The following is a 12,219-nucleotide window of genomic DNA, read 5'->3' on the forward strand; positions in this document are numbered from 1 at the left end:
GTGGGTTTACATATTAATGCTGCTCTAATACAGATTTTCCAATTGACTTTACAGTACTATAACGGCTTGGGGGAAAGATCATGAAAAAGATGCTTTTGAACACATAGTGACACAGTTTTCTTCGGTGCCTGTATCTGTGGTTAGTGACAGCTATGACATTTACAATGCTTGTGAAAAAATATGGGGTGATGACTTGAGGCATATAATTGAAGACCGAAGTCCAGAGGCACCGCTTATTATTAGACCAGATTCTGGGAATCCCCTTGACACTGTTTTAAAGGTAATCAATCCTTTCTTGAAGTCATTGATATACACTGTTGGGAAGGGTAGTTGTTTGTTTTGTAATGGCTGGCTAGTAAACATGGGGAATATAATGCTCTAACTTGATATGTATAGTATGTAGTTGATGCTGAATTATTTGGACCTATGAAAAATGTGAACATTTGCTTCATTTCAATATACACATGAAAACTTCAGCAGTCTGAACAGTTTAATCTTTTTCATCATCAAACCCATTCTTGCATACCATTCTTGAAGCTTTTACAACATCTCCAAGTTTTCCCAGGTCTAATGATGCTGAAATGGTTTTATAAGGAGAAACTTTTCATCACTTCATGACAAATAAAATGGAAAACAACTTGAGTATTAGTAAATGCCAGGCCAATAGAACTTCTTACCACCAAGTTTAGTTGTGTATTAATGTAATTTCCTGATTTCTGCTACAAAGACAAGTTTAGCACTCTTCTCTCTTGAGTAAGACATGCATTTAAGTCAGTGGCACATCCAAGTTAAAAAACGATTCTTGCCTCAGTTCTTGAGAGAGTACATTGATTGTTGCAGTTCTATAATAAAAGCTGTTGATATACCTGAATTTGGGTAGCTGCCAGCCCTGCTTTATTAAGAAAGTAGGGGAGATTTTAGTTATGTTGATGCTGTATCAAATCAGATACATTCAGCTTTATCACTTTTCTTTCGGGACAAGTGACATCGCACATGAACTTTGAATAATCTTTATCAGAGCTGATAAGAAAAACTCCAAACTGAAATGTTTCATTTTAATTATTAGTGGCTAACAGAATCTCAGAAAACTGAAAGCTTCATCCACCATCTTAAGGAAGGTCAAAAGAAGAGCAGAATCTTCAGTGGACACATTTAATAGCAAAAACTGACAGCAACCAAAGACAGAAAGGAGGGAAGCAAGTTCTGATTAGCTCTTGGGTACAAGTTCATAAAGGCTGTATGGTCTGTGGCTGATTTAATCTAATGGCTTCCATCACAATAGCTGACATGCTTTTTGTTTCAGAGCCTATGTGGGTAGATTTAGAGCTGGATATGTGGGCTTACTTAGGGATTTTTCTTTTTTTGAGAGCATGACTCAAATGTAGAAGTTGTTTCTTTATTGGAATGGCAGGCTTATATTCTAATTTTGAACGGTCTCTCTTCTCTTTTCAATAGGTCTTGGAGATCTTAGGGAAGAAGTTTCCCATTACAGAGAACTCAAAAGGCTACAAGTTGCTGCCACCGTATCTCAGAGTTATTCAAGGGGATGGTGTGGATATCAACACGTTGCAAGAGGTAGGAGATCCTGTTCATGTGTCAGGGTGACACTGGCAATCTTGATATTTAATCTGGACTCAGTTATGACTAGTCAGATATTGCAGCAGAGACTGCTGACCCCACCCTGCCCTTCATGCGACACTGGCAGGATATCCTAATGCATAAAACAAATTCATTATAACTCCACAGGGAATTATTAAGATGCATAAAAAAACCTAAAAGGCATTTCCAAATCCCTCTGTTGTAACCTTCTCCTGCCACTGTCTCTCCTTTTGTTTGCTTTCATCCTACTTGTCAAGTCTAATTCAGGTCAAAGTCTGGCAGTGTTTAGTCCTTTCATGGGTACCTAAGGCACACTGCGTGATTGCTGTGCCATAGGAGTAGTGGTTACTAAGTGATTTGGCTCATTAGTTACATACCATCTGAAGTGTTCAGATATCGAAGGTACAGATTTGAAAGAGATTTGTTTTTAAAAACAAGGGAAGCGAGTTCATTGAAACAGCAACTAGTGGAATATGCATTGTTGAAGACTAGACTGTAGTCTGAGTCAAAAGTACAATTCATCCAGGCAAAAATTAGTTATTTAGTAGATGTTGAATGCTTGAAACTACTTATTCACCACTGTTGACTAGATGGAGATACTAGATAATATAATGTAGTCACAAAGGTACAAACTGCAGTAACTACAGATGAGAGGTGTATAAGAGGAGGACTTGACTTTATCAGGTTTGTCTGTGATCATTCATTGTCAGCTGAATTAGAGTTGAAAACAAAAAATAAGTTTGATAAATTTAAGATTAATTTTACTTGATTTTTGTTGACACTTGTCTTAGCTTTCTAGATTGACACATCCTTAGTGGCTTCCTAACAAAGTTGATTTTGGATGCTCCTCAAGAGAGACATCAGTCTTGGGTTTTAGCTAGTCTGAAACTATCTGCACATCTCAAATGGATGCATAATGTGAACCTCAATGGTGGAAATCAAATTTGTCACTCAGATCCTTAGAGAGCAGTTAATATTGAGATTGTTACTTGTATGCCAGCTGTAGTGCAGTCATGCACTATATTTTGTTCCTCCTCCAATAGCCTTAAAGCAAACTTTATTTTACTTATTTTTTTGTCCCATGTGGCTATTGGGAATATACAGCTGTGTTGATGTGCTTAACAGAGCACAGGCATGAGAGGTTAATAGCTGGAAAAAGAACTCTTATCATTCAATACCAGGGGAAGAGTCTTTTAGATAAACTTCTGCATGTTCTCAACAGCTGCTTAACAGGACTGATGCCCGTGTTAGGCAAAGTATGTTGTGGTTGAGGTTTTCGTGAGTTGTGACAAGAAAGAAACTGGACTATAAATCCTCACTTGTAAGGAACTCAAAGGTTGCTTTCTGTAAGTTATATACTTACAGAAGTAACTGGACAAAATTCAAGGATGCTCATATAGTATCAATTGTAATAAAAAATTAAAACTAGTATTTAAAATCTTGACATTAGAGATAAAAATGCATTGCTCTCCAAGTTCTAAGTAGAGCAGGAAAATGATTCCAGCAGCTAATGGGAGAGGATGAGAGACAGAAGGAACAAATCTTTGTTCAGATGATCTGCCTGTGTACACATTTTCCTTATCAAACTGTAACTGATTATGAGGAAAAGTCTACCTGCAATACATGGTAGAAGAAGAAGATCCAGTTCCACAAGTTGTTAAGAGCAGATATAACTCACTCCTGCCTCGTGGCCACTTTAACATCTCTTCCTGACTCTCTCATCGTGCTGTGCACCTCATGTCAGCTTTGGTCATCGAACCAAATTTTGGTCATTAAACTGATGTAGACCACACATGTAGCAGCAAACCAACTAGGCCAGAAGTGATCAATTCTGTGATTCAGTGAATTAAATTGGCCCTCAAAATGGGCCAGCATTCGCTAGCACAGTACAGGAGAGAAAATAGGCTGTTGTCTTGAGCTCGGAGAAGCAGGCAGGAAGGAAAGAGACACTTCTCACTGGACAGCAGCAAGTTATGTTGGAGCAAAAAGACCCATGATCTTGCAGCCTAATGTTAGTCATGCTTAAATTTAATACATCTCTTTATCCTCTCATGTCAACAAACCCAAGGTTATGATACTGACTTCTGAAAAACGGGGTAATAGCTTGCCATTTAAAAAAATAAAGAACAAACCACCCAAACCCAACCCAACTCTGAAGTATAATTCATCCCTTTCACAAAGGAGTTTACATGAATGAATTATATGAATGTATTGTTTTCCTGTCTTTCTCCTCCCTCCCCACCTCTTATAGCCTATGCAAGTGATTATTCTCATTACTTCCTATCAGTCTTAGTTTCTAGGCATGACTTGTCGTTATGGGTCAGGTGAGAGGTAATGGGTACAATAGGAAAAACTAGAATGAGTAATGACAGATCAGTCTCATTTGACTATATCGAAACTAGCTATTCGCTAGTTTGATAGTTAGAAACAACAATATAGAAAACAACTCTATATCAGTATAAACTGGATTTTAAAATTCTTTGTTTTAATAGGGGATGCTGGTAGAACAGGTAAGGAACTTTTTCTGACTTTCTTGTAGCATTTTCACTTTTAAAAATCATTCCAATCTGCTAACTCCACAATGTACTACACTTTCAAAGGATTTTCTTTGAACATTCAATTTCCAGATGTCTTTAAATTTTTATACAAAGAAAATCCTCTAATCTGGAGTCACAGTAGATACATTAGTCATGTTCATAATGGTCAGAGGAAGCTGGTCAGAACCCTGACACGTGAACTGTTCTGCCTGTATGTGTTTGAAAGTGTGAGATAAGAAATCTTTCTGAATTGTTTTCCTTTGGTGGAGGCTTCAGTTATTTCAGATCTCTCTCTTTTCTTCACTATTACTGCTGCTGTTTGCCATCTCTTCCCCATACCTAAGGAAGCTGTTATCTGGGCCTCTGCTGTGAGTCACTGGTAAAGTCAGAACTGTCTTTCAACTTAGTCTTGATTTCCCTTCCCCACCCCTCACCAGCCAAAGGTCAGTCTGAGTAAAAAAACCCCTTGGGAGAGGAAAGGTGGAAGCCAGTTCTTCAGCCAGGGTAAATGAGGAGTTGTGCCTGTGGCGCAAGATGAACAAACCGTCTGCAAATGAGAGCAGGAACAGTAGCTGAAAGGGGTTTCACATTTCTTCTCACCCAGGCAAGAGGGTTAAGCAGCCATGGCTGAACTATGCTGTACTTATGCTAGCGTCTGTTGACCTACAAGTATCAGTGAACATGAAGTCTAAGCCTTGGTAGGATGCTGTCTATACCAGGTTTGTGCTACATCATGCAGGCATGCTGAAGTGAGTTCAGTGTCGGACCTGATCTATAAAACTGGATAAGGAGCAGAATACATTGCTCAGGCTTGGCCAACAGTTCACATGGCTTCAGGTTAGGTCAGCAGCTGGACAGGCCTTGATCAGAGTCCAGATGGGGTTTACTTATATTTGCCTTCTGAAAATATGGTGTAGATAAGCAGAGCCCATATCCAGGCCCAGTCAGGTCTGGTTTTTTACAGTACTATTGGCCTTATGCTTAAGTAGAGGGTATACAAAATCCCTTTTCTTACCCTTCCTTTGTCATCTTCTGCTTCTTCTGAGATGCTTAAGGCAGAATTTAATTAATTTCAATCCTGTATTCTCCCTGAGTACCCCTTTCAACTGCTTCTGGGAGAACCTAATCCCCTGCAAATGCGGATTCCTTTTGTGCATGGTCACCATTTGAAAGGGCACGACTACTGCTAAAATTCACAGGTTTCTCATGTGGTGGGGGGGTGTTTGTTCAGGATACAAAGCTTCCAAAGTGAAAGTCTTGGCGGTAGTGACCAAGACTCCTTTCCCTTGGCTTCTTAGATGAAGCCGAGTAAGCTGGTACCATTAGAATGATAGAAATCACTGATGAGATCTCTACTGGGGAAATCCCTGCTAAAAATGTAGTAGAGATGTGTTTAGAGCATACCTTCAAAAGGTGGTAGCTCTGCAGTCCACCTCTGCCATTGGCTGGCCTCTCTCAGGTGTTCAGACTTGAGGGTATCTGTGAAGAGAGAGTTTGCATGTGATTATATGAGTAAGCAGGCTACTCTTCTGTTCTCAATAGTATGCCCTTCTGTTTACATTAGTCACCTCTTTGCCACTGTCTGAAGTTTGAATTGCCTTTTTCTTTTTTTCCCTTATGAATGAAACTTTAGTTTTGCCTTAGCTCTCCCTTAAAAAAAGTGGTTTGACATCAGTAGCTCATGAAATCGCTCTGCTCAGTGCTACTCTGACATTTCTGTTTGATGCAAGAGGCTGAGACTGCACAGAATGAAGATTACCAGATTTCCGATGTTGATTTCTGAAACTGTGTTGTTCCCCATAGATCATGTCATTCCATTCTGTTTCTCACCTTCCTTTTTTGTGGATGGATGGGATTTTTGCTGTTTCACCCACTCTGAAGTTTTCTCACACACTTTTTTTAGTAAAATGGTTGGGAGATAGGAGTTCAGACTCTCTTGTGTTGGGGCTGTGAGCATCATTTCACGCTGTAGTAGGGGTAACAGGTCAGGGAAACAAATCTTGGCCATTTATGAGCATGACTGAACTAGCACCCACTACTCCAGGTTAGAGGATATCACGTTTGTCTGGATAGAATGAAGGTAGGAGGAAACAATATAGTAAGTTTTAACTGACTGCTGGTAGCAGTGAAGTTCACATTATATGATATTATTATATGATATTATGATATGATATGATATTATATTATATTTATATTGTATTATACCTGCCTGAGAAGATGGCAAAGCAAACTTTTTGAGCAGCTTTCTGTATTTCCATTTCCCATCTTCATAGTTGCTAATCTAATTCTAGTCAATGTGATTTTTGGGAGAACTGCTCTGTTGAAATTGTTGTTCAAATGGATAATAACTTTCTGGAGTTGCTGAGCAAGATGGCTGCTTTATTTCAGGATACATGCTATGCTTTGAAGTCTTCCCATAATTCTGAGTAATTGAAAGTCTCTGAAATACTGCCTTAAAGTCTTTCTTTTGAGTTCTGATTGTCTGGGCACTGCATTACTGTACTACCCCTATTTTGGGAAGTATATATGCTGGCATGATAAATAGTTTTAGGACAAAAGCTTTCTACAATTATGCCATGCTGAAATCACAATTAAAAATGCAAACCCAGTGCCAAGTATTGACAGAATTGTTACGTACATCTCCTGGAAACTGAATGTTAGTTGGTTTAATCGTCTGTAAAAGCATCTTGTTTAAGTAGTGTAATATTTTCATGGAAAAATGCCATCACCTGAAAGTATGCTCCATCATAATTTTCTTTCTCCTTAGATTGTGGAGGGAATGAAGAAGAATAAATGGAGTATTGAGAATATTGCCTTTGGATCTGGTGGAGCTTTGTTGCAGAAACTAACCAGAGACCTCTTAAACTGTTCCTTTAAGTGTAGTTACGTGGTGACCAATGGTCTCGGGGTAAGTCTTAGTAGAACTTCTACCATTGTGTTTTCAATAGAGGCCTCCCCGCTTGAAAACCCGTGACATTTCCCATTACACTTCCACCACCTGCCCTGTTACACGAGCTCCACAAAGCCCTTTCCTTTAAAATAAAGTACTCTTTGCACTTTAGGTGAATGTCTTCAAGGATCCAGTTGCCGATCCGAACAAAAGGTCAAAGAAAGGCCGACTATCATTGCATAGGACACCTGCTGGAGATTATGTGACGCTTGAAGAAGGCAAGGGAGACCTTGAAGAGTATGGACAGGTATGGATTTCCAAAGTGTGTTACATTATTCCTCATGCAAAAGTAGGCTGAGAAAAAGCAAGTTTTAGTTAAAAACTTGATTTCAGAATTTATTTTTCATTATCTTTGTTCAACTCCCTTCTGCAAATGTCCCTGGTGCCGGATTCAGTAACAGCAGAAAGTTAGGATGCCAGTTGAATGTTCAGGCTTTACAATTAGAAGTCTGTCTTTTGTTTATCTCCAGAAAGTAGAGAATATTGTTGCTTTTCCCCCAAACTAATGTTGCAGGTTATATGCTAACAAGCAGTTTTGTATGGGCTATGTTGCACAATTTGAGTAGTGATCCGGGTTGGAGGTGGGAGAGGGACAGCCATAACTAAAATTTGTTTCTACTTAACCACTGGGATTTTTAAATAGTTCCTTCAGGTGTTAATGCTCTGTACATGGAGTTGTTACCCAGTGTTCAAAGAGGTAAATTTAAAACAGGAATTCAGTTTCCCTGTTAATTCTTTACAACTGCAAAATGAAGTGCTATTTCAGTAAAATAAGCACAAACTTATGCCAGTGTCAGGCTTTCCGTTTGATATCTTCTATGTTTTCAGTGTGCAAGCAACGAAATGCTTAACTTCAGAGCATGTTGAGTCTCCCTGAATTGAGAGGACTGAAAATAAGTTATCAGCTTGCACTTCAGCCTTTAGAAGCTGGAAGTTTTAGTTTTCTGATATACAGAAGCACATTTCTGTGCTGCTAGGCAGAGGGGTACTAATAGGTGTGCTACTTTATGCAACAATAAGCATAAAATGGAGATCTGAGAAATTTCAAGACAGAAAACAATACACTTTAGATAATATGTTCTGGAAAACACATCTGGGAAAAAATATTTTTCAAAGTCATATATACAAATATGCATGTATATGTTTGTGATTAATATTCATCTCATATTTATATTTATATGTATAGAGGGAGGCACCTAATGGTGAGAAATCTCTTCGAAACAAATCACTAGTCTTTGGCTCTCGAATTAGGCAATATATATATAGCTTCCTTAATATTTGACAGGTGAAATAATTCATTAAAGGAAATTGCCCTGGGACATTAGAGGGGTCTATTTGTTGTACAGGTTCTGGGGCTTTCTGCTAAATCACAGGGAAATCTATTCTTGTGGTCCCATTGCCCTAATGCCACACGTCCTTGCACTAGGTCATCAGGCACAGCGACTGCTCAGTGTTGCTGCTGTGCTAACGCACAACAGCACAGCTTCTGCACAAAGCTGTGCTTGTTGCTGTTCCAGTGTGCTGTTTGCGAGCATTTCTTGATGCACTGTTCTACAAAATGGTTGTGCAGAGGGAACTCTGAAGAAAGATTTTGATTTTTATTTTTCCGTAGTTGCTCTAGAGGAAATCACAGACGTTTAAATGAAATCTTTAACTGCATTGTATTTAATTGGTTGAGTGTCACCTTTCTTAATAGCTGTTAGCTAGTAAGGTGTATTTAGCATGTATATTTGGCTTTGGCCAGATGTGGACAGCTCACTTCAGGGCCTGCTCAACGCAAAGCTTCTGTCTGTTCACAGGGTGGCCTAAAGCTTTTGTTCCGCCTAACCGTTAGTGAAAGGAGACAGAGGAAGCTTTAAGGATTTAGTGTAAAGCTCTAGTCTTACCAGGGGTAAGGGTTTGGGTGCTTGCTTTTGAGTTTGTATAACCTATGTTGTTGTTGCCAAATCACTCTTGCTGAAGCAGTGGTGTTTCTTTCAGGATCTCCTTCATACAGTATTTAAGAATGGAAAGGTAACGAAGTCATATTCGTTTGATGAAGTAAGACAAAATGCCAGGCTGAAGAGCAGTGAACTAGAAATGGCGTCTCACTAAGTTTCATTCCATGTCTGTGTATGTGTGTGTGTAACAAGTACGTACTGCATAGCTACTGGGTTTATTGTACAGATTTGTGTGTTTGTGTTTTATGACATCGTAGCCAAATTATTTGTTGGTTTATGGACATACTGCCCTATCTTTTGCCAGTCTTTAGAAAAGATGAAATCAGGAAATGGTACTTACATTGTAAACCATATTTAATGCTAAAGTGTGCTTTTTAGGGTCCTTTGCCAGTGGTGATTCAATCTGGTATTGATCTTTTCACAAATGAGACAGAGCTGAGAAACTTTTTTATATATAACATAATATCACAAAATGGATTTACATAAAATTATCATGATTGCTTTATGTTTATATTTAACTTGTATTTTTGTACAAACAAGATTGTGTAAAATATATTTAAAGTTTCAATAATTAAGTCTTTCCAACTTTTCATGATTTTTATGAGCACAGACTTTCAAGAAAATATTTGGTGGGGAGGGAAATCCATTGCCTTTTGTCCATTAATCAGCAAATAAAACATGGCCTTAAAGTTTGTTGTGACATTGTACCATTTGACAACTAAATCAGGACTCGTATCTCCTTAAGATCCCATAGAATTGCTGACCTCACCATTTCTTGTAGTTGTCTGTATTAGTAAATCTGCATTAAAGCAAATTGCTGTTCTTACTAGAAGGTTTAGGTACTACAGACCTTGCTAGCACGGTAAGGTATGTAAATGAAATGCCAAATCTGAAAGGATTCTCTACTGCAACTTAACTTGCCAAGTCTATCCCACTTGGCATATGCACCTCAATATTTTAAGAGTAAAGTTTTTAAGAGATCTCCTCTTCCACTATAGAATATATGTGTAAAATACTGAAATATGGAAGCGGTGTATTTTAAAGTAATTACACTTCTGGGTTTATTTTTCATATGCTGTAAGTGACATGACTTTAAAGCAAAATACTGGACTGGGTAGTGCACTTTTTTACTTTTTTGTATTTTTTTCATTGATTTGCCTTTTGTCAGACTGGATGTTAAATTGTAAAAATGTTTAACTATTTTTGTTAACAACTTTAATAAAACTTTATGCTAGCCAAACTCCTACACGAATGGCAGACCTGCTTCCCCGTCTTGCCCTGGCTCATTGGGGTGAGGAGGGGCTTTTATTTTGCAGAGGGTAGCTGTGTTTGAGAGATACTTTGGAACTGTCTGCACTCGATTGTATTTGCTCTCTGCATCTGCTTGATTTGAGTATCTGTTGGAGAATGAAACTGATGAGGATTTTGTTTGAGAAGCTGTGTAGTAACCTCTGAGATGTTCGATAGTACTGTAGGATGGCTCTCACTAGAAAAGTACCTCCCTTAAAAACAAAACCCAACAGCAAACGGATCCTGCGTTATGCTGGTTATCAACTATTGGCCAATGGCTTAATCTAGTGATGTAATTAACGCTTCTAATTAGTAAACGATGTTAAACTGATAGGGGTCCTCTAAAATAATTTAAGCTACAGAACTTTATAAAACGTGCTTTTAAAGGAAGATTGAAAAGCCATACTTCATAGTTCTTATTCTCTTGCCAAAAAGGGCCACATCAAAGCACCCATAATGTTTCCAGGGTTTGTGGTTAAGACGTTTATGCCCAGTCTCAATAGTTCTTGTTAATAAAAACTTGTTTTCCACTTGTAGTGTATGTAATTATACATTGAAGTGATGTATTGTTTCAAAAATAGTGCTTTAGTAAGTCTCTAAATGCTGACCTTTCACACTGAGGAACTGCCTTCCCTTTGCTTTTAATGATACTGTTTGTATTTGGCCAGGAAAGATTTTAAATCTGGACATAGGATCAGTAGCAGGTAAAGAGTATAGAGCCTATTTCACTCCTCCCCATGTGTACTAGGGAATTTTATGATGTATGGTTTAAAAAACAATAAAGTAAATGCTGCTTTCATTCTGTACCAATAAAGATTTTGATAACTATTGACTACCCATAACTGATATTTTTGTACTTAAGAACTGAGGATATGCTGTGGAAGCACTGTTTTCTTATGTACCATAAAATACATTAGTAACTGTTCAGTATTGTCTAAAACTTTTACCTTATTAGTTGGAGACTTGAAACAAATTGTCTACTTGTGCATGTCACTTTCAGGAAGTTGTCACATCACTTATTTTATTAAGTGTTAATAACTTTGAAAGGGGAAAAAAGAAAACCACCTGGTGCTATTCAGACCTGAATTCCTGCGTATCTGTGTTTGGCGGTTTGACATTCTGGGCATCAAGGAGTTGACAGAAATGACTGCAGTGCTTGAACCATACAATATCCTAATTCTTCCAAGTGAAAGCAAACAGCATGTTTGTTTGCTTGAAATTACTAGATTGGTAGTCATGGATATATTTTAATTATGCCCATTTCATAATATAATACAATATTTGTATTTAAAAATAGGAATTGGGAGTTTTGTGTTTAATACTTTTATTTGTAACCGTATTTAGCATAAGAAATGGATTTTATAGGATTTTTTTTTTTTTCTTCAGCTGCATGATTATGAAAAGATGCTTTTTTGGTACTTTAAAAGGTCTGAGGAGAGAACAGGAGAGTGCTTAATTGTTTGTTTTGCCAAAATCAAAACAAAGCTTAAAACGGGTTTTATTTCTTGTAGGTTTTTACATTCCTTCTTAACCTGTTTAGTGAAGAATAAATATTCCTCACTTAAATCCTCTGTTAAAGTAACTTTAATGTACTTGGCATCAAACACCAGTATGTAACACATGGTAATAAAGTTTAGTTCTGGCAGTGAAAATAATAGCCATCTGACTGTGTCTTGAAGTTGTGATGTTGGGCATTGGATGTCATCCTGTGCTCTGTTGCCAAACACAGACCAGAGCAGAGCTGTGCTGTGCTGTGCTGCCATTACAGCCCTCTGCAGGGGAGCTGCTCAGCTGGCTGGCATGCAGTTAGTGGTTAAGGGATTGAGTTTCAGTCAGCTCAGTTCTAGAGAAGGGAAACTGGCATCTCTTTTAGCCCCCTTTTTTTGGGGGGAGGGGGTGCATC

General features: G+C 38.1%; 1 protein-coding gene across 2 annotated transcripts in view; it reads left to right on the forward strand.

Moving 5' to 3' along the window:
- NAMPT (nicotinamide phosphoribosyltransferase) overlaps positions 1-11,971 on the forward strand; it is a 30,656-nt gene extending 18,685 nt beyond the window's left edge. Inside the window, exons 7-12 of one of the 2 annotated variants that reach the window (XM_065666125.1) lie at positions 55-280; positions 1,456-1,575; positions 4,092-4,109; positions 6,904-7,044; positions 7,199-7,333; positions 9,067-11,971. In XM_065666125.1, the coding sequence (XP_065522197.1) occupies positions 55-280; positions 1,456-1,575; positions 4,092-4,109; positions 6,904-7,044; positions 7,199-7,333; positions 9,067-9,180 (754 nt within the window). In that variant the 3' untranslated portion in view covers positions 9,181-11,971. The remainder of the gene's footprint in view (positions 1-54; positions 281-1,455; positions 1,576-4,091; positions 4,110-6,903; positions 7,045-7,198; positions 7,334-9,066) is intronic. The other variant, XM_065666115.1, reaches the window with a different exon arrangement.
- The last annotated feature ends 248 nt before the right edge of the window (positions 11,972-12,219 follow it).

This window comes from Lathamus discolor, chromosome 1 (assembly GCF_037157495.1).
Source record: "Lathamus discolor isolate bLatDis1 chromosome 1, bLatDis1.hap1, whole genome shotgun sequence".
NCBI classification, from domain to species: Eukaryota; Metazoa; Chordata; class Aves; order Psittaciformes; family Psittacidae; genus Lathamus; species Lathamus discolor.